General features: G+C 46.0%; 2 protein-coding genes across 4 annotated transcripts; one reads left to right on the forward strand and one right to left on the reverse strand.

Moving 5' to 3' along the window:
- The first annotated feature begins 1,368 nt into the window (after positions 1 to 1,368).
- On the forward strand, positions 1,369 to 18,199 carry GNL2 (G protein nucleolar 2). Its single transcript, XM_070950112.1, has 16 exons — positions 1,369 to 1,478; positions 1,566 to 1,650; positions 4,717 to 4,811; positions 4,990 to 5,129; positions 6,621 to 6,805; positions 7,743 to 7,809; positions 8,344 to 8,502; positions 8,792 to 8,905; positions 10,219 to 10,347; positions 10,991 to 11,095; positions 12,387 to 12,545; positions 13,289 to 13,396; positions 14,477 to 14,874; positions 16,843 to 16,922; positions 17,478 to 17,566; positions 17,929 to 18,199. The coding sequence occupies exons 1-16, from the start codon at positions 1,412 to 1,414 to the stop codon at positions 18,055 to 18,057; spliced, it is 2,109 nt and encodes a 702-aa protein (XP_070806213.1). The 5' UTR covers positions 1,369 to 1,411; the 3' UTR covers positions 18,058 to 18,199.
- DNALI1 (dynein axonemal light intermediate chain 1) lies at positions 18,164 to 20,424 on the reverse strand. 3 transcript variants are annotated; one of them, XM_070950113.1, is made up of 6 exons: positions 20,257 to 20,421; positions 20,044 to 20,180; positions 19,796 to 19,965; positions 19,541 to 19,719; positions 19,231 to 19,395; positions 18,164 to 18,655 (listed from the first exon to the last, which is right to left on the reverse strand). In XM_070950113.1, exons 1-6 carry the CDS (start codon positions 20,335 to 20,337, stop codon positions 18,620 to 18,622), a joined length of 768 nt encoding a protein of 255 aa, XP_070806214.1. In that variant the 5' UTR covers positions 20,338 to 20,421; the 3' UTR covers positions 18,164 to 18,619. The 3 variants fall into 3 exon arrangements, with proteins under 3 accessions (XP_070806214.1, XP_070806216.1, XP_070806215.1); XM_070950115.1 differs by lacking the exon at positions 18,164 to 18,655 and having other exon boundaries at positions 19,275 to 19,426; positions 20,257 to 20,424; XM_070950114.1 differs by lacking the exon at positions 18,164 to 18,655 and having other exon boundaries at positions 19,293 to 19,426; positions 19,541 to 19,965; positions 20,257 to 20,424.
- Positions 20,425 to 20,485: the final 61 nt, after the last annotated feature.

Raw genomic sequence — 20,485 nt, forward strand, 5'->3', positions numbered from 1 at the left:
CTTTCCAGAGCCGGGGGAACATGAATATGTGTTTGTTTTTCAAATCTGAGCTCCGAGTCAAACCTCACGTTTTCTGGCTGAATTGAATTCTACCACAAAGTCGGAGATATGCCTTGGGCTAACTCCTCAGGAAAAGTTCGGATCTGAAAACGAAGTGGCTTTTAAGCTTTCCAGAGCCAGTGGAACAAGAATATGTTTTTGAAATCTGAGCTCTGGGTCAAAACTCAACTTTTCAGGCTGAATTGAGTTGTTTTTAAAAATGTTGTATATTAGGAACTTTGGAGAGGGGCCCAGAAGAGCGTCTGGAAGACGTGGGGGACTCTGAACCAGGGGGCAAGAGGAGGGGGAAAGGGCAGGCGCCTCAGAAGGCCATCTGGCTGATAGGGAGTTCTGAAGAAGCTTCCTGGATGAGAAATGTCTTCAAGCAAAAACAAGAAAGTCCAGTTGCCTTTTGAAAAAGCACTTTTGGGACAACCATGACCTGGACGATTGAGAATCTCCACAGACAGAAGGCAGAGACATAGCTGCAGCCAGGAGACCAGCCAGAAGCAGAGGGTGGAGAAGGGGTGCAGCAGCTGCAGCTGGCCAGTGGGTATGAGAAGGAACTGCCTCCTTACCAGAACCCAAGGAGTACAGCTTACAACTGAGGGATCTAAGTTGGCTAGTCTAAAGAAAAGAAGAAGGGGTGACATGATACCCCTTAGTATTCCAGGGGCCCTCAGAAAGCAGAGGGGGTCAAATTATTCTCCGAAGCACCAGAGGGCAGGACAAGAAACAATGGAGGGAAACTGCTCTATTTGAAGAACAAGGCGTGGAGACCAGGCTAGGCAATAGCTCTTTATTGGACAACTTCAAATGGCACAACAGGCGCCTCAGAACAACTCGAAGAACTCAGCCCATTGACAGCTGCTTAAATAGCAAGCTGTCAGATGGGCGACCAATGGCGCGGCTCTACTGCTCCCGCTTTCAGCCTAATCGCGGTAGGGCAGTCTCTGCCGGGTCGTAACTGTGAGGACTTGACAGAAACTCATCAAGGAGAGAAGCAGCCTGGAATTAAGGAGAAGCTTCCTAACGGTGAGGACAATTAGCCCACGGAACAGATTGCCACCGGAAGTTGTGGGGGCTCCGTCCCCGGAGGGCTTTAAGAAGAGACCGAACAGCCCCTTGTCTGAGGTTGTCTGAGGTTCTCAGGGGGCTGGACTAGAAGACCTCCAGGAAGGTCTCCTCCTCTTCCGCTTCCGTTCTGATCCGGTGGGACAATTTCTGCAACTTTTTTCATCTGCCGCCGCGGCTTCGGAACCGCCTCGCGTGACGTCATGCGGCCGGGCGGCAGCCGGAAGGGCGCCTGGGCTCTTCCGGAAGTCGTTGCTGCGGGCCTCCCTCCAGCTCCTCCGCCGCCGCCGCCGCCGCCATGGGGAAGCCGCGCTACCAGGGCCGCCGCGCCAGCCTCAACCCATCGCGCGCCAGCACCAACCCGGGTAAGTGGGACCGCGGGCGGGCGGGCGGCGCAGGCGGCGCGGGGTTTGCCGGGCGGCGGCCGCTTAACCTCCGCTTTGTCCACGCAGATCGGCCGGCGGGCGCCGGAGGCCACAACATGCGGGACCGCGCCACCATCCGGCGCCTCAATATGTATCGACAGCGGGAGCGCCGGTGAGTGGAAGGGCCTGGGCGCTGCTGCGAGCCCTCCGCCCGCCTCCTTGGGCCGAGAGGGGCTCCGTTCCTCCGAGGGCCCCGCCCGCCCTCCCAGCTCGAGCCCCGCAGAGCCAATGGGGCCGCTGGCGGCGCTGCCTGGCCCTCGGGCTCAGGTCGGATCAGAGGGGCCCGCTTTCTCTGCGCAGGGGCGGGCGGGGAGCAGGACCAGCCGGTGGTGGGAGCTGCCGCAGAGGGACGAAAGGGCCCGCGGCTTGCCGACGCCCGCCCTCCGGCATCCTGTGCCGGGCTGACGGCCTGCATGCCCACAGAGAGGGCTCTGCATGCCACCTCCGGCACGTGGGCCAAAGGTTCCCACCAGAGGTGGCATTTCTCCTCTGCAGTGCTGGGCTCAAGTAGGCGCTGAGAGGTTAGTGTCGGTGTGCTAAGGCCTCCGCTTCAGCCCTGGCACTGCCCCGGATGGGTTCTGCTGTATAATAAGGTGGCCAAAAGAATGCAAATTGGGTGGGGTGGGTAGGGGGAATCGCAGTGTCCTTGCAGTCGGAAGTGCTGCTGGGCTGGGTGGGCGGCTGGAACTTCCCAGGGTGTGGCAGCCCGGCACTCTGCTGCTGGGCCAGGCTGGGACACGAGTCTTTCAGGGGCAGCTTTGAGTGTACTGCAGCAGCACCACCCAACTTGTGCATGGCTTGGGCTGGGCCTCCCCCAAGCCTCTGAAGCACCCCCATGCTCCGTACCCCGGATTCTTTCCTTTTAACAACCCTGACAACTAGGAGTGCCAGGATTGCAGTCACTAAATGATACTTTGCTTTATGACTGATTTGCTTAGTGATCAAAATTCCAGATCCTGTTGCGGCCGTGAGTTGAGGACTACCTGTACTGATGAATATTTACTAAGTTTATATGCCACCCATTTCACCATTGGGCAACTCTGGGTGGCTTACAACATAAAAGCAAAGATAGAAACATTAACACATTAAATATTAAAATTAGCAGAAATGAAATAAGTTAAAATACAACCAGAATACAATGGGGTGCGGGTGGGATTTCCTTCCAAGTCCATTAACCACTTTCAGCGTGGGATGTCCCCTTAGGACCCTTGAGGAACCAGCAGAGCCAGGTCTTCAAACCCTTTTGGAGGGTCAGAAGAGTGGGTGCAGATCTCACATTGAGGGACATGTTTCTAAAGGGCAGGAGCCATGGCAGAAAGGGCTCTTCTAGACCCCAACCACTAGAATGTCTTGGCTGATAGGATCCGCAGCATTCCCATTCTGCAGAGTGAATGGGGGAAGCCAATCCCATTGGGATGAGACAGTTCTTGAGGATATGTATGTACCTTCAGAATTCCATCCAGATTGTTCCAAGAAAAGTTCTGGTAAACTTTTTTGCATTGTTTTGTTTGTTTTGTTATTATTTTTATTCTGTTTCTTTGCTGAGAAATATTCTCTTGTAGCTTTATCTAGTTCACCAACTTGAACTAGATAAATCAGGAACTGGCTCCGGACATGGTCATATCAGTTTCTGGGAAGATCTTGAAAGGAACTAGTCTTCTACCCATTCTCCCTGAAAACTTGAAAAGCAGTTTCAGAGGCCAGTTCCATGCAGTCTTTTTTTCTTCACAGTTGCTGAAGACTTCTTTGGTCAGGATTCCAACTCACATCAAAAGTGCTCATTTTCCAACCTTCTGACCATGTCAGGCCCAGCCTAAGAACAATAATCCAGCCAAAGTCTAGTGTTTTATTTGCTCACACCATTTGGCAGAATTTTGTCAGACTAAACCTAACCGATATACCCTGGTTGATTCTAGGGAGTGGCAATGACTCTTCCTGTATCTCCTATCCAGTTCTGGGCTGTGTTGCTTCTTGTCTCCCCGCCCCCCCCCCCCCTTGCAGTGTGCTCCCTCCTTCCTGAGAAACTACAGTGAAACCCACCTGCTCCCCCTTTGTAGGCACCATCCATGACATATTTAAGCAAATTGTCTGATTCTGTTTTGGGAGTTTTAATTAATCGTGGGATTTTAATTGAATCTTTTTAAATCTTATTTATTATTGCTGTTTTATTGTGATTTTATTGTTGTGAGCCGCCCCGAGTCCTTTGGGAGAACGGCGGCATATAAATTTTATTAAAATAAATAAATAAATATCAAAAATCTTTAAATGGGGTGGGGGGAAGCTTCCATAATCACCCTCTTATTGATTTAGTACCTCATAAACGCTAGTTCTTTGGCTTCCTGGACATGGGGTTAGTTAGCAAATGTTTACATTGATGTTATCATGTGGCAGAGTGATCATTTTCCAGGAAGGTATCAGTTTGAGGTACAGTTAGCCTCTGTTTTTCCTCAGCTATATGAATATTTTTCCCAATATTGGAGCTTCTTTCCTCCAATTGGAAACCAGTCAATTTTGTGCTAAGTTGTGCACCCGCATGTGTTCAGCATCCACAAGCAGGTGCTAAATGGAATCATCCTTGCGTGTTTTCCCAAGCATTTCTGTCTGTGGAAGGGGCCAACTGCAATTATGAAATCTCTTAGCAATGTGTTTCTCCATCACTTGGCTCAGCCTGTGGAAAAGTGTCAGCCTCCATCTCTGCAACTTGTTGCCTTTCTATCTGACTACTGACTAAGGAGCCCTTATTACTTCCAGTTGCTCACCTGTTATGTCTACTCTGTTATGCCAGGCTATTGAATTTTGTTTGAGCATTTATTTGCCCTTTCCTGTAAACAAGAAGAGTGGTGGGCAAAAACATTATGGAACTAGATGGCCCAGCCCAACTTGTCTTCTTAAGGGATAGGAGTTAATTTATTTAATCTTTTTGTAATGCACCCATTCTGAAAATGCATACAATTTTAAAGGCATTCATCTTCTTAGCACACGGAGAATACAAGTTGGGGCTGGGCCATCTAGTTCCATAATGTTTTTGCTGATGCATCATTGAGTTCAGCTTTACCCAGAGAGGGCCAGGACCTTTTTCATGTGAAGGGGGCTCTCTTTTCAGAGCTGCAGCTTTAAGCTGTACATTATAAGCAAGCCAATTACTATAAGGGCTCCCATGTTGCTCTTCTTTATACAGGAACAATCGTGGGAAACTGGTCCGACCACTCGAGTTCCAGTCCACGGTGGCGCCAGGCACCATAGCCCGCGTGGAGCCCAACATTAAATGGTTTGGTGAGCTTGCTTTGATTGGGACATGGGGGGGGGGGTTTCCTGTGCTTGGGTTTGATTAACCCCAAAGCTGTATTAGAGAGACTGAGAGGGCTGCTGATACAAGTGCTGTGTTGCTCCCTGCATTTTGTCAATCCAAGCTACATCAGGCACCAACAATTGGAACATCCTCTTTATGTAGGAAACACACGTGTTATCAAACAGTCCTGCCTCCAGAGATTCCAGGAGGAGATGAAGATGGTGATGAAGGATCCTTATCGAGTGGTCATGAAACAAAGCAAGTTGCCCCTCTCTCTGCTCCATGACCGGATTAAACCTCATGTGAGTGGTATAATTGTCCTGTTGACCCAGATATTACCACTGTGTGTGGGTGGAGGTTCGGAGGGTTGGACTCTGGGGGAGACTCTAACTGCATTCTCTATCTCCCTTCCCTCACAGAATGAGACACCCTCTGCCAATTACAAAATATAAGACTGCAATAGGAAAGCCTAGTGGAGATGCATCATTTACCCTGTTTCCCCCAAAATAAGACATCCCCTGATAATAAGACCAGTCGGGCTTTTGGAAGCATGGCAATAAGACCAAGCGCTTATTTCAGGGTTCAAAAAAATATAAGACGGTCTTATTTTCGGGGAAACATGGTATATTTATAGTCGTGTTCATCTTTGCTCATAGTTATCTAGAGCCTGAGAGAGAAAGAACACATTTATTTATTTATTTATTTATTTAGCATATGGCATACAATGTCAGGGAAATCTATAAATGTTAGACACAGCTGCTTTCAAGCTACTGGTGAGGCCTACCTGTCAGTTTGCCAGATCCCAGTGCCTTGCTCTCAAGTCCAAAAATGTTTTTTTGTTCTGGTTTTAGAGCCATGTTTCTTATTTTCCTGCGTAGCTTGATTTTCTTCTGAACAGCTCTTTTTTTCAGCAGTTCCCATATGTCTCTAATAAAATGAAAACTATAAATTCTGACTAGGGTCCTCTAAAGTTCAAGCGCATATCATTCACTTTGCAGTTTTTATTACCGTATTTTTCAGAGTATAAGACACACCTTTTTCCCCCAAAAAAGAGGGTGAAAATCTGGGTCCGTCTTATACTCCAAATGTAGCCCCATCCGGCTTTTCAAACGGAGGTTTCAGAGGCTGAAAAAAACATCAGAAATGAAGCTTCAGAAAAAAGAGACATTTTTTCTGAAGCTCTGTTTCGGAGACTTTCAGAGGCAGGAAAAAAAGTTTTTTTTGAAACAGAGCTTCAGAAGTTTCAGAGGCAGGAAAAAAAAGCAAGGCACAGAGCTCACAACCTAGGAATCTGTTACTAAAATTCACCTCTGGGAACAGCTGATTGGGAATATTCTGGGAGGCTGATCCACCTGTCAATCAGCTTTTTTCTTATTTTCCTCTCCAAAAACTAAGGTGTGTCTTATACTCCAAAAAATACAGTAGCTAAAGAAGAGTTGGTTCCAAAGAAGGAGCTGGCTGTCCAAAACAGAAATCAAGCTCTGAGGAAGATTATCCTGGACAGTTCTGAATTTTGGTAGAATGAAAGCTCTATGGCTGAAACAAAGCGGTTGGCAAAGAACAGCAGTATCTTCATCCTTGTAACTTCAATCACAGAGGAAAGAAGGGATCCCAAGCCACAAAGTTTACACTCTGGCTATCATAGGCCGCTTTGGGCCAGGAGTAGTGTTGCTGTGGCCCTGTAGTTGTTCTCTGGGGAAAGCTCAGATGGGGGAAATTCTTTGTGGGGCCCAGGTGAGCTGGAGCAGCCTGTTCTGAGCCAGGATGATGTAGACGGGATCTTTTTCTTTTAGAATTCCAAAGTCCACATTCTTGATACAGAAACCTTTGGAACAACCTTTGGTCCAAAATCACAGCGGAAACGACCAAATCTCCTGGCAAGTGATATGCAGTCTCTGGTGGAAAATGCCGTAGCTGAGGCCAGCAACTACAGCCAAGACAAAGACCGGGATCTGGTGACAGAGGAAACTGGAGTGAGGTATACTATTGGAACTGGCACCTAGAAATATGGTTTGGTGTAGAGGTGTGTGGAGTGTGATGTGTTAGGTGTGCTTATGGCAGGCCTGTCAAACTGGAGGACCACAGGCTGGACATGTCACGTGCAGGCCACACCCACCCCAGCTTTGCAAAGGCAAAAAAGTCATGATATATTATGATCCGGCCCCTGACACTATTGAGTTTGACATCTGTGCCTAATGGGGTCTCAGTTGCATCCACCTGTATCCCTAATCACTAATTGCTCCAGCTACATTATTGGGAGCACCTGGATGATTTTTTTTAACGCAGGCATCCCACTGACTTCTTTGGCTGGAGTTTCTGGCTTTTCTGTTCTGGGTGGATACTACTACTACTGGGTGGTAATTCTGCTTCCACTCAACTTGAATTCTTCCCATTCTGACCACAGGACGTGCCATATTCTCTGCTCTTGAGGTGCAGTGATATTTCATGTGCCAGAGAGCTTTGCTATAGTCTGCAAAATACTTGTTTTACTTGATTACAACTAAATGGTTTTAACATAGAACCAACAGAAGGGACACCTGCAATGTGTCTCCTCTTTGAGACCTGGCATTTAAAATTAATAAAACTTTCAAATAAATGAAAGATAAAAAGATAAATAATAATAATAATAAATGATAAATAATAATAATAATAATAATAATAATAATAATAATAAATGAAAGATGAAAAAGATAAATAGTGCACGAGAGGGGAGTCACCACAGCAGCACCTGTGTGGATGGTTCAGCTGATGGAAGAGTATTCTGTGAGAAGAGACAATATGTTGGGTGCCCAAATCTATTGTAAGGAGAGGCAGTTCCTTCTCCCAGGAGAAAACGAATCTGCAATCTAGTCATCTGCTGACATATAGCATGATTGTGCTTTTGTGCTGCTGAGTCTTCTGGTTCCCTTTTTCAGGGTGGAGATGCAAGAAGAAATCTACAAAAAAGGACAGTCTAAGCGGATCTGGGGAGAACTTTACAAGGTATATGAGAGGATGGTGAATGTGGCTGCATAATTGTGTTCTCACAAACATTTCTGACTAAGGCATGGGAAAGCTGTTCTTGTCAAGGTATCCTGAGCTTAGCTTGCTTGTCTTTTTTATTGTTTTTATCACTCCTTTATTATTTGTATAAATAACTCAAGGTGGCAAGCATACTTAATATATGTTCTTTCTCCTGTCTTTCCCTGTGAGGTGGGATTGGGCTGAGAGAGAGTGACTGGCCCAAAATCACCCAGCTGGCATTCATGCCTAAGGTGAAACTGGGACTCACCATCTCCTGGTTTCTAGCCTGATTCCCTAACCTGTAGACAAAAAGCACTGAGTTTCTTCCAATTTAAAGTAGGCCTGGAGTTTGATGTGTTCAATTCTAGATTTCTCAGCTCAGTCTCTACAGAATTGCTTATCTGCGTAGTTTGAAATGCTTCAACGTGATTGTTATGAAGAGTTAAAACATGGAAATCCTCCTGGGTGCTTCCCCAGTCTACTAAATCTCTCTCCCTGTCTCTGGACTGCCAGGTGATAGATTCATCAGATGTCATTGTACAAGTGTTGGATGCCAGAGATCCCATGGGGACCCGTTCCCCTCACGTGGAGGCCTACCTAAAGAAGGAGAAGCCTTGGAAGCATCTCATTTTTGTCTTGAACAAATGTGATCTTGTGCCCACGTGGGTGACGGTAGGTCCCTTGGGAAATGAGGTGGGCCACAAGAAGCTGCTGGTTGCTTGTCTCCAGTGCAGAGAGACCGTTTTGCACATCAGCTTGGGAAATGTCAGGAATGAAGCTTGCAGAAGTTTAAGTCAGAAATGACTTTTTGCAACTGTTTGGATGTGTGCTTTACCTGTTGCATCTTAGAATAGTCGGGGGGGGGGTCAGAACCTGTCAGCTGCCAACTTCCTCCTTAAGCTGTTGGCTTGCATGGGATGGGGGGGCTGCCGAGCATGGAGATTTGGTTTATTTCTTCCAGAGGCGCTGGGTGGCAGTGCTGTCTCAGGAGTATCCGACCTTGGCTTTTCATGCCAGCCTCACAAACTCTTTTGGAAAAGGCGCCTTCATTCAGCTCTTGCGGCAGTTTGGAAAGGTATAGTATATCTTTATAAAAAGTTGCTGAGGTCCTAGAAATTATGCAGAGAAGAGCAACAAAGATAATTAGGGGACCGGAAGCTAAATTGTACAATGAACAGTTGTGGGAACTGTGTGTGTTGAGTCTAGCAAAGAAATGAGGGTGACACGATAGCTGTCTTCCAATGCTTGAGGGGCTGTCACAGAGAAGTCAACCTATTTTTTAATTAATCACTGCATCTCAGAATGGAGAATAGGTTGACCCCCCCCCTTTCCCAAAGCACATTTCTGAGATGCAGGGACTAATTTGGAACATTGGGGGTGGGATCCGGGGGAGTGAAAGATGTAAGTACAAGTTCCAAGAGAATTAATTAGTCCACAGAGGTGCCTTGAAGCTTCAACTAAAAAAGAAGCAGCTATTCTTGGAGATTCTGTTGCTTGGTTGATAGCACACAGATAGGAGTGGTGATTTGTCATAATTAGCAAGAAGGATCAATCCTGAGACGGAGTCAGCTGCTGGATATCTGAAAGATTTATTCTCCCAGAGACCATGCCATTCTGTAGACCACGGGTGTCAAACTTGTGGCGTCATGCTGTCACGTGATGTTTCACGATGTTTTTTCCCTTCGTGGAGCTGGGGTGGACGTGGCCTGCGCATGACGCATCTGGCCTGTGAGCCGCCAGTTTGACACCCTTGCTGTAGGCAGTCTAATTTGAGGGAAGGTTCAGAATATCATCATGATATCAGGTCACCTGAACTGCTTTCATTTTCAAGGATTTGTCTTCCAAAAGAGTTCTGACTGGCCAAGAAGGGGCATAGTCTGGAGTGGGATCAGCATCACCCAAATGAGGAAAGAAAGAGCAAAACTGGATGCTTGCTTTCTAATGAGCTATTCATGTCCTCCATGGGACATCATCACATTGGCATGGACTTGTAGAGTAGGTCACTTGAATGGCCAGGGGATTGTGAGGTTATATTTTGAATGCCCTCTTGCAGTCTCCAGCGCTTTTCAGGGAAAAGCAGAAATGGTTAACCCTTCATTTTCCAAACAAAGAAGTAAATTCCCTGTCTGACTAAGTTGCCTCATCAGCTGAAGCCTTTGCCAGTCCTCCTGGTTGCTTAAAGTGTCTACTGATGAATGCCCATTTTATAAGCTATGTTTAAAAGCTTAAACCAACAAGCTGTAGATGGAAAAGAGACTGCCAGTTTGGGTGACTTTTAGTCAATCAACTATCTTACACTTGGCTCTCCAAAAGCCAATTGCTGGTCCAAAGCTTCTTTCTCTAATTCTTGGGATGTTTGTGTGTTATTCTGTGTGTTCTCCCTAACAGCTGCATGTAGATAAGAAGCAGATCAGCGTGGGCTTCATTGGATACCCTAATGTGGGGAAGAGCTCTGTAATCAACACTCTCCGCTCCAAGAAAGTCTGCAGTGTGGCTCCCATTGCTGGTGAAACCAAGGCAAGCTTCCCCACAGATTCAGGATTAAAATGTAGCTGTTGTGATTGACAGGACTACTTCTGCCTGAAGGCAAGGTCTTCTGTGCCAGTGTGAAGCATGTTCTCATTTCTAGGATTGCAGAATTGCAGGGCTGGAGTGAAAGTGCCTGATGTGTACTTCATAGTCCTCTGTACTTAAGATTTTATTTCTGCATATATGACAAATACTTGATAACTTGTCACCATCCCTTGGAGTGGGATGCTGAACAAAACTTTTATCAGATTAGCAGTGTTGGAAGTAGCATGTAGAGTGAGAAACTTTGTGTCAATAGCCAGCTACAGAATGTCACTTAAATGTCATTACCAAAAAAACAACAAACCCTTGCCACATGGTTTTGAGTTTGCTGACATGTGAACACTAGAAAAGCTATCTTTAGAGACGAGAAAAACAAGCTGGATTTATTGTATGCCCTGCACTCTAGCACGCGTGTTAAATAGCCTTTCCAAAGTAATAGCAGGTGAGGTAATGACATTAAAGGGCTACTCACACATGTTTCCTGTCCATGAAATTCTTGATGTTTATATTCTTGAATAGTATCAAGAGCTGCTGCCATGTGTTTTCTTCCTTCTGAAATAAAAGACAGTCTGGCCTTTTTCCCCTCCAGGTATGGCAGTACATCACTTTAATGCGCCGTATCTTCCTTATTGACTGCCCAGGTGTGGTGTACCCGTCAGGAGACTCGGAAACAGATATTGTACTGAAAGGAGTTGTAAGTGTCAAGGGAGACATTGGACGAAGTTTTTTTCTGCCTTAGTCTGACTTGCCAGTCTTATTTATTGAAATGTTGCCAAGATGCTGGCACTTAAATAATCGCAATAGATTGGTTTACTTAAAATTTCAGTAAGGTATTTGACAAAGTAGAACACAACCTATTTCTTAGTAAGATAGAAAAATGTGGAATAGACAGCACCACTATCCAGATGTATTCATAGCTGGCTGACAAACTGCAATCAACATCTAGTCCTCAATAGAATCTACATGAAGGGAAGCATGCAGTGAGGTGCCCTGGGGTTCTGCCTTAGGCCCAGTGCTCTTCAACATCTTCATGTTGAAGAATATGGTTGTCAAACTCAATTGCGTCACGTGACGTATCATGCTGTTTTTTGCCTCTTGGAGCCAGGGTGGATGTGATGCATGTGATGCATCTGGGCCGTGGGCTGCCAGTTTGACACCCCTGGTTTAGAAGATTGAGAAGGACCTTGACAGATTTGAACATGGGGTCCTATCCAACAGAATGCAATTCAGTGGTGAGAAAATTAATGTCTGACACTTGGACAAGAAAAAAAAATGCATAGAGACAGAATAGTGGCACTTGGCTCAACAGCAATAGAGGAATCTTGGTGACCTATTAGACCACCATTTCACCATGAGCTAGCAGTGTGCTGCAATTGAAGGGAAGGGAAGCCACTGCAATCCTAGCCTGCATCAACAGAGGGATAGTATCTAGATCACATGAAGGGCTAATAGAGCTTTATATTGCACAGTGCCCAGTTTCAGTCACCATGATACAAAAGGATGTGGAGACTAGAAAAAGTGCAGAGAAGAGCAGCAAAGATGATTAGGGGACTGGAGGCTAAAGCGTATGAACGGTTCCAGGTACTGGATATGTCTAGCTTACAGAAGAGAAGGACTAGGGGTGACATGTTAGCAGTCTTCCAGTACACAAGGGGCTGCTACAGATGAGGGGATGGACTTATTCCCCAAAGCACCTGAGGTAAGAAAAGAACTAATGGATGGAAGCTCATTAAAGAGATCCAACTTATGGAAAAAATTCTCACAATGAGAAGAATTAATCAGCGGAATGGGCTACCTCTGTGGATGCTCCATTGCTGGAAGTTTTCAAGAAGAGATTGGACAATGATTTGTCCGGAACTGTATAGGGATTAGGCTAGAAGGCCTCTAAAGTCCCTTCCAACTGTATTTTATTAGTCATTGGAGAGGTATGTGTGGAAATCTGTCTTTGGTAAAAGCTGGGAGTTTGACTCTTCTGTAATTTCCAGGTTCAGGTAGAAAAAATCAAGAGTCCGGAAGACCACATTGCTACAGTGCTGGATAGAGCCAAGCCTGAATACATCCGGAAGACGTATAAAATAGAGTCCTGGGGAAATGCAGAGGATTTTCTGAAGAAGTTAGCATTCCAGACTGGGAAGTTACTAAAGGTGAATCTGGTTTTATGAGTGCTGAATAGAGAAAGGAATTTGGAGCCCTTAGTGCGGACGTTTGGTCAGCAAGTGAGATGTTTTCTGAAGGAGAACCTGCTCCTGAGGATCCTGCGGGGAGCAGCCAGAAGGGATGAGAGAGAAAAGATGATTATGGAACAAGGAGATGATGACATAGTGTGGTTGCTCATGGCATGCTCTAGGAGGCTGAAATGGGGTTCATGGTAATTTGGGGAGTGTCCCTTCATCTTTGCATATTAGATGAATCAGGCCATCAGAGTACACAGTGAAACATTTTGAGGAGGTATGGTATGAGTTCAGCCCATAAGTGCCCCCCCCCCCCCCACATCCTGCCTGAAGTCATGGTCCCAGGCCCCTTCATCATCAAGCTGTTCTCTTTTTATTTTTTTATTTTATTTTTTATTTGATTTATATGCCGCCCTTCTCCGGAGACTCAGGGCGGCTTACAATGCGTTAAGCAATAACCTTCATACTTTTTGTATATTTATACAAAATCAGCTTATTGCCCCCACAAACTGGGTCCTCATTTTACCTACCTTAGAAAGGATGGAAGGCTGAGTCGACCTTGAGCCTGGAGAGATTCGAACCTGCAGTAATTGCAGGCAGCAGGTGTTAATCACAATGCTTTTAGTCTGCTGAGCCACCAGGCCCAGTGATCTCCTCTCTTTGATCTCCTCTCTTCCCTTCTTCAGTTGTGACTGCTGGCCCTTGTGCCTTTTCAGGGAGGGGAGCCTGATCTGCATACGGTCAGTCGGATGGTGCTGAATGACTGGCAGAGAGGCCGCATCCCGTTCTTTGTGAAGCCTCCAAATGTTGAACAAGATTCTCAGGTAAGGGCTGCCAGAATAGCTGGAGAGTTTCTTTTCAAAAAGAAAAAAGGGGAATGACTCCTGAAAGCAAATAAAAGGGCAGTAGTTAAAATCAAGCAGTATTTATGCAGAACTGATAAATGTGCTGGCTTTCAAGCAAGAACTTGAAATAATAGAAATGTTCCTTCCCTTATAACGGTTCATCTTCTTGGATCCCTATGAATATTCATAATGTCTGTCTGGGCGCAATAGGCAGACAACTAGCCTTTTCTGTGCCATTAGGTGTCCATCTGCATGCAAGGTGACGAGGGCCCAGCTTACTTGAATAAAGATCACACGTACTTAAAATGTTTTTGCATCCTTGTCATGGCTGTAAAACTGCTCATGGGAGTAGTTCAGAACAACTAACTTTAGTGTACAGGTAGTCCTCAACTTTAAACAATTCATTAGTGACCATTTGAAGTTACAATGGCACTGAAAAAAGTGGCTTATGACCATTTGTCACAAGGTCATTGCAGGATTCACATAGCCACATGATCAAAATTTGGGTGCTTGGCAACTCTCACTTATGACATTTGCAGTATCCCTGCTTGTGACCTAAGGAGCAAAATCAGTGGGGAAGCCAGATTCACTTAACATTGGTGTGACTAACTTAACAACTGCAGTGATTCACTTAACAATATTGGTAAGAAAGGTCATAAAATGGGTCAAATCTCACTTGTTTAGCAATGGTTGTGGTCATAAGTAGAGGACTACCTGTAATTATCTTCCTTCTCCTCACATGTTCTGTTGTCAGAAGAAAAAAGAAAACAGCCATTCTTTATGTCTGGAATCCTTATCTTCTTTTCAGGGAGATGGGAGGATTGGATGGTTAGTCAGTGGTGGTGGTGCATATGCATAAAGGGAGTGGTGTGCTTGATTATCTTTTCTCATGAATCTGGGTTCTGACAGGCACAGGTCAGGTTGGGATCCTGGCCAGCCTTCACAAGTAGAAAATCGTATGAAGATTGTTTGGAGTTGAGCAATCCAGTGGCAAAGTGAAAGATGGGGATGGACAAGTAACCTGGCTTGCAGATAAACTTCCATTGCTTAATCTCTCAGCCCACAGAAGCTGCCTCAGATGTGACTATAGGCCTGAGTCACAGCGAGAACCCAGGGATGAAAGAACAATGTGAAGGACAAGCTGGGAGTAATGAGTGCTCCAATGTGACACCAAAGTGGCTTTTGCCTCAAGTGCCACAAAACTATGAGAAGATCACGGTGACCTCTCAATTCTTGGAAGAGGATCTGGCTCCTGTGAATATATCGGGTATCAGTGAAACAGACAGTGGTACAGAGGAAGAAGAAGAGGAGGAGCAGAGTTCCCCACATGGGAGGCCAACTTGTGAGGCTAGCCCCAGAGAAGATCCAAAGGTAGTACTTAGGTCCCTGGACGAGAAGATTGCCAAGTACAAGAGATTCTTGGAGAAGGCAAAGGCCAGGAGATTCTCAGCAATAAGGTAGGGCATCTTAGCTTCCTTGGTTCATTTGATTGGTCAGAAAGAAGGGCCTAAAAACACCCACTCACCATTGTAACCCAAGGCTGACCAATCCCCAACCTTCTTTCTTTTCAGAAGTGGTTGCAGCACCCAACTCACATTGGAACAAAAATTCCAGGCACTATATGTTTTGTGCACAGATGAGTGGTCTTGAGGTGGCTTGAAATATGCACATTTGGGATTCTCTGGCTCCTTCAATGAAACAAAAGGAGCTGTTTTAATCTGTCCAGGGACTGAAATGGAACAGTGATGTAGTCTGGGGCAAGTGGAAGAATAGGGCACAAAACCAGGAGGGGACTATGAAGGAAAAGAGAATAATCTGGGCATTGCTCTCTCCTCATAGTTGTTCCTGTACAGCCAGTCAGTTTGCATAACCCATATTTTCCCTATCCACCCTTCTCCAAAAAAATCAGGCTTGCCCACTTAAGCTGTAAGCTTACTCTTTGACAGCCATTTCTACTTGGAACTTCTTAGATGTGTGGAGCATGCTTTAGGATTATACTTAGGACACATGGAGGGCTGCAGCTGTGGGAATGTGCTATAAAATAAAATTATGTTTCTTCTGCCACATGCAGGAATTCCCAATCACTTCCAGCAATAATGGTAGGGCCTGCCAACAGTTATAGCAATCAGTAAATTTCTTTGTGTTCACCTAAAGAGATTAAGCAACCCCTATGATTGGGATGGAATGGATAAATACGTTTTTCTTTCCTTGATTTTGTGTCAGTGAAGGTCCCATCTCATCCCCTCCCAATGCTAAACAGTTCAACATCTAATGATGCACGATTGGGATAAAGAACTCACCTGCTACTGATAGCTGTTATTCAGCTGTAGGTGATGGTTTGAATAAAGACTGGAATGTGCCCATATTCTGCCCGCTTCTGCAGAAGGGAGGCCCCTGAAAATGTAGAGGTGATTGGGTTGGTAGGAGACTGCAGCTTGGGAAGTGGGAGCTTATGAGAAGATGTGACACCACCATCCTTGCCTTGTTTTATATATTCTTTTCTTCCCAAAGCCAAGACAAGTAAAGATTATTTTTGTCCTCATTATAATCCTAAAAAGAGGTTTCTTCTAAACCTTCTAAACCTTCCAAAGCAGCTCTCTCCCCAACTTATTTACATCCCATCAGGTTTAACTCTGAGCAGCCAGAGAGATTTTGCTCTATGATTTGTCCTTAACCTGGTCTTTCAGGTTTTCCAATGTGCACTCATTGCCACTGTAACTGAATCCATGCACCTGGCTGTTGGTCATCCTCTTCCTCTTTCCTTCCACTTTTTCCAGCATTGTAGGTAGTTCTCGCTTAATGACCACACTTGGACTGGCAACTCTGTTACTAAACAACACATCATGTGACCAGACACAAGATTGACTGTCACTCCCACTGCAGTCATTAAATGAGGCATCATGTGACTTCCAATTTTACTGCCAGTTTCTCCATTGCCTTTTTTTGAAGCCAGCTGTAAATCAGGCAAATGGTGAACACCTGACTGCTGGACCTGCAATAGTCATAAGTATCTGTTGATTCTGAAAGCGCCCGCATTTCAAATATGTAACTACAGGGATGCTGCAACAGTCATAAGTGCAGTGACTTATTGTAAAGTTACTTTTTCAGTGCTGTTGTAACTTTGAACTATTGCTAAACTGAGCAGTTGTTAAGCAAGGACTGCCTATACAGCCTTCTCCAGAGTCAGGTATTGACACATGCAATTTGTACATTGAGAACACTGGATTGATTTCAGTGATCCATTAGTTAGTTTTCTTGGCTGTGTCCACAGCTGCTTATTTGTAAAATATATATTCTACATTGTATTTTTTTTCAACTTATGATTATGGTAGAGAATTAGGCTATCCTGTGAAACTTAAGGCTATACAACTGGAATGGGGAGTCAGATTTAGGTAGAGTAACTGTTTGTTTGCTCTCCTGCCTAGAATCCCTAAGGGGCTGAATGAAAAAATACTTGCAAAATCAGAGTTGGATTCAATGGCTGTTGAAACTCAGAAGACAAGAGGTATGGTGGCTCTTTTACTAGTGTCTGCATCCTATGCACATTTCATAGCTTTATTCTTATAAAGGGCCAGTACTGGCTTGATTCCACAGAATTCTGTGTTGCAGTGCAGATAGTCCAGTCCTCCGCAAATGTTCTTTTCAAAACTATCAACTGTTACAAATCTGCATGGATTTTGACAAACATCTGAATCACTGACAGTGTGTACCGAGTACTGGTTGTTAAGGAGTGACTGTAAAAGTGTAGTTGCCTTAGTTCACTTTGGAGAGCTTTCCAAATGCATCTGTATAGCCTAGAAAGCTGCAGTACAAGGGCCCGCACTTATTCTGGAGAGCACTTTTACTTATTTACTTAGCTACTTGTGTTTGTTGAACCTATCTAAGGTATGCATCAGAGAAAAGGGGGGTCAGGAAGCTTGTCATTTTATGTGGTAGGGGAGCAGAGCCATCCCATTCCAAAAGAGTTTTGTCCTTTACTGGAAAACTCTTTGTTGCTCACAATGTTTGGCTCTTCAGAAAGAGCTTTGTCTCTTACTATTCTTTGACACGCTACTTTTAGGAAAATCGGGAGAAAGAAAGAAAAGGAAGGTTTCAGAGGGAGAGGAACAGCAGAGTTCCAGTGTCTGCAAGAAACCGAATTCAAAGGAGGTAGGTGTCAGCAGTGAAGTCTGGCTAAGTGCCTTTGGGACGGTCACCTTTCCTTAGCCCAAACTCTCATGGAATTGTTCTGGGGAAAACAGGAGGTGGGAGCATTAGGTAGGTCACCTTGAGTTATATAGAAACTCAAGGCAGGATGTAAATCAGTTGTCCTCTATGGTTTTCATAAGGTGCAGCCCAAAGGAAACTTGTTCATTTTATGTGGCATAGTTGTCATGTAGTGTGGATTTTAAAAATAGAGTTGTAGCAGCGCTTACATATGGGAATTTTTTTTCCTTTTGGGATAGTAAATTACAGCTATTACATTGTCCATTGTCTTGGATTTTTCCAAAACCATTGTTTTGCCTTTGCAGAAGAGAAGAGCAGAGCGGCAGCAGCATTCAAAGAAAGTTGGTGTTCGATATTATGATACTCATAATGTCAAAAATAGAAACAGGAAGAAAAGGAAAATTGACACTGAAGGCGTCAATATAAATAAATAAGATAAACAAGAAAAAATTTACAAGATAAATAAAGATACATCTTGAAATTGTTATCTTTATAAATCCACATAGTAAACATTTACAACATGAAAACTATTGGCTACCATTTGGGATCCTTACAAAAGACACAATCGATGTGAAAACAATAAAAAATAGCAGAAAGTAAGATTTCTTACTATTTTGGCTTATATGGATGGTAAAAGAGAAGTTGATTAGGATGTGTGATACCAGTTAAACCACTACATCAAATTACAGGATTAATTTTAATGCATTTTGTACAACTCTTTGTTTTGCAGTTGGGCAGACTCCCACATAGAACTAAAATACTGGCTTTTTAAAAAAAGCACCTCTATTATTTACCTCCAGTAAATATTAATTGAAAAGACAAATCCCAAGCCAGTTGAGATTCTTTTTAAATGTACAAGAGACATTTGAACAGTATTTGGATTTATGTTGATTCAGATGAGGTGGAGCAGTTTAGATACACTCTTTCAGGAAAAATTCTCTACAGCCGTGTTCTCCTTTTCCCCTCAAGGCACTTTTTGCATTGGGCTGTCAAAGCTTATTTCTTCGGTGCAATGATGCCTTCGAGCTGTGCCTAAAATGCAGACAAAGCAGTTGATCAGTGAGGAATACTGCCTGTGCCAAAAGATACAAAACTGCTATCTGAGAGATGGTGATGCTGCTGGGCAGGAAGGAGAGATACTGTATCAAATATTTTAGCAGTGGATCATTTTGCAACAATATGATTGGCTTAGAAATTAAAGCATAGTTGTTAAATTTGAAAGACAGAATCCTGAGTGGGCTTTGTTTTAGAGACTTCAACACCGCTACGTGCATAAATTATGCGCAGCAATTTATGACTTGATTTGAAAGTTGTGACAGCAGCAGCATCTTGTTACATGATTACATTTTGGGCACTTGACAACTGGCTCACCTTTGCAGCACCCTACAATGATATGAACACATGGCAAAAAACCTGGATAAAACGGATTCACTTAATTACAATGCAAAAAACCATCAAAATCAGGTATCAGGCAGTAACCTGCTTAACAACTGTAATTCTGGGTTCAGTTATGGTTAGTCAAGGACTAGTGTGAAGGGAAGGCAGAGTAATGTGACTACAGTTGCAGCCAATTAAAACTAGAATGCTCGGTTTGTGTCTTCCCTAACCTTGAGCTGCTGATTAGTCCGTTTCAGGAACTGGACCTCCTCTGTGTGCTTCTTCTCTTCAACCTGTCGCCTTTCCAATTCCCGCTTTTCAATGGCTTCACACTTGGCCTTCTGCTCGTTCACCTGTCTCTCCAAGTCCCGTTTCTCATCCTCTAATTCTGCAATCTTGAGACAGAGAAGACACCAGCCGGGGAACCTTTAAGAAGGGCCGGCTGCCATTTGCCTGGCTTGCTCAACCAGGGCAGCCTCGGAGGGAAGTCTCCCTTCTGCCTGGGCCAGAGGAGCGCCAGGGAGCTCCGGCTGATCTTACCTTTCTTTCCATGTCGGATTTGCCCTGCTCGGCCTGCAAGGCCTTCCTCATGCCGAAGGCCACGCTGCTCTCGTAGAGCGTCTGGTACGCCGCGATGGTCATCCGGATCTCGTCCCGCACGCGCAGCAGCAGCAGCCCGCGCTCGGCGCAGTTGATGGTCACCTGCCGGATCAGCTCGTCTGCGGGGGAGCGAGGGACAACTCAGGCTTCGCCGGCGGCCCCTCCTCCCCCGGTCCCCCCCTGCCCGCCGCTCACCGAAGCACTGGGAGTAGAGCTCACGGCGCACCGGGCAGATGCCGGTCTCGCGCGCCTGGCGCTGCTGCAGCTTCAGGTCCAGCTGCTCCTGCAGGTGCACCACGTCCATGCGCGTGCTGGGCGTGCTGGAGACCTGCTGCACCCAGAGCTGGTTCTCCTCCGTCCATTCCCTGCAGGGGAAACGCAGGTCAGCCCCCCGCCCCCCCACCCCGGGCGCCGAGCCCCCCCCCGCCCCCCGCGTGCCTCACCGCGGCGGCAGGATGGCGTTGAGGATCTCCTCGGCCTGCTTGCTGGGGTCCACCGAGGGCGACGGCGCTTTGCCTTTGGGCGGCGAGACGGGCCCCGCGGGCACCGACAACTGCGGGGTCCCCTTCAGCGGCCGAGCCTGCGGAGCGGCGGAGCGGTCAATACCCGGGGGGGCCTCGCTGTCCTCCGGCCCCTTCCCCCCGGCCCCCGCCTACCTTGGGCGAGCGCTTCTCGGTGTTACGGCTGACCAGCACCGGCGTCTCGTAGCGCAGGAGGGAGTCTGCAGGGGGGATCATGGCGGCGCGTCCAGGCCCGACCGGCGCTGAGCCAGTTGCGCCGCCGTTGCCACGGCCACGGGGACGCCGGGGGCGGAAGCGCGCGCAGGCGCACAAAGCCCCCCCGGCGCGCCACGATGCAAGAAACCCGCTCGCTGGCCTCGGCCAA

Source organism: Pituophis catenifer, unplaced genomic scaffold (genome assembly GCF_029215685.1).
Source record: "Pituophis catenifer annectens isolate HBS135680 unplaced genomic scaffold, rPitCat1.0.hap2 SCAF_9, whole genome shotgun sequence".
NCBI lineage: Eukaryota > Metazoa > Chordata > Lepidosauria > Squamata > Colubridae > Pituophis > Pituophis catenifer.

Bases quoted from the DNA above. Each gene is read 5' to 3' on its own strand.
- DNALI1 (XM_070950113.1), bottom strand. From the start codon at position 20,337: ATGATCCCCCCTGCAGACTCCCTCCTGCGCTACGAGACGCCGGTGCTG. The intron at 19,720-19,795 runs GTGAGCGGCGGG...GCTCCCCCGCAG, and splicing joins GCTCTACTCCCAGTGCTTCG to ACGAGCTGATCCGGCAGGTG. The intron at 19,396-19,540 runs GTAAGATCAGCC...CTCTGTCTCAAG, and splicing joins AATCCGACATGGAAAGAAAG to ATTGCAGAATTAGAGGATGA.
- GNL2 (XM_070950112.1), top strand. From the start codon at position 1,412: ATGGGGAAGCCGCGCTACCAGGGCCGCCGCGCCAGCCTCAACCCATCG. The intron at 7,810-8,343 runs GTATATGAGAGG...CTGGACTGCCAG, and splicing joins TCTGGGGAGAACTTTACAAG to GTGATAGATTCATCAGATGT. The intron at 12,546-13,288 runs GTGAATCTGGTT...GTGCCTTTTCAG, and splicing joins AGACTGGGAAGTTACTAAAG to GGAGGGGAGCCTGATCTGCA.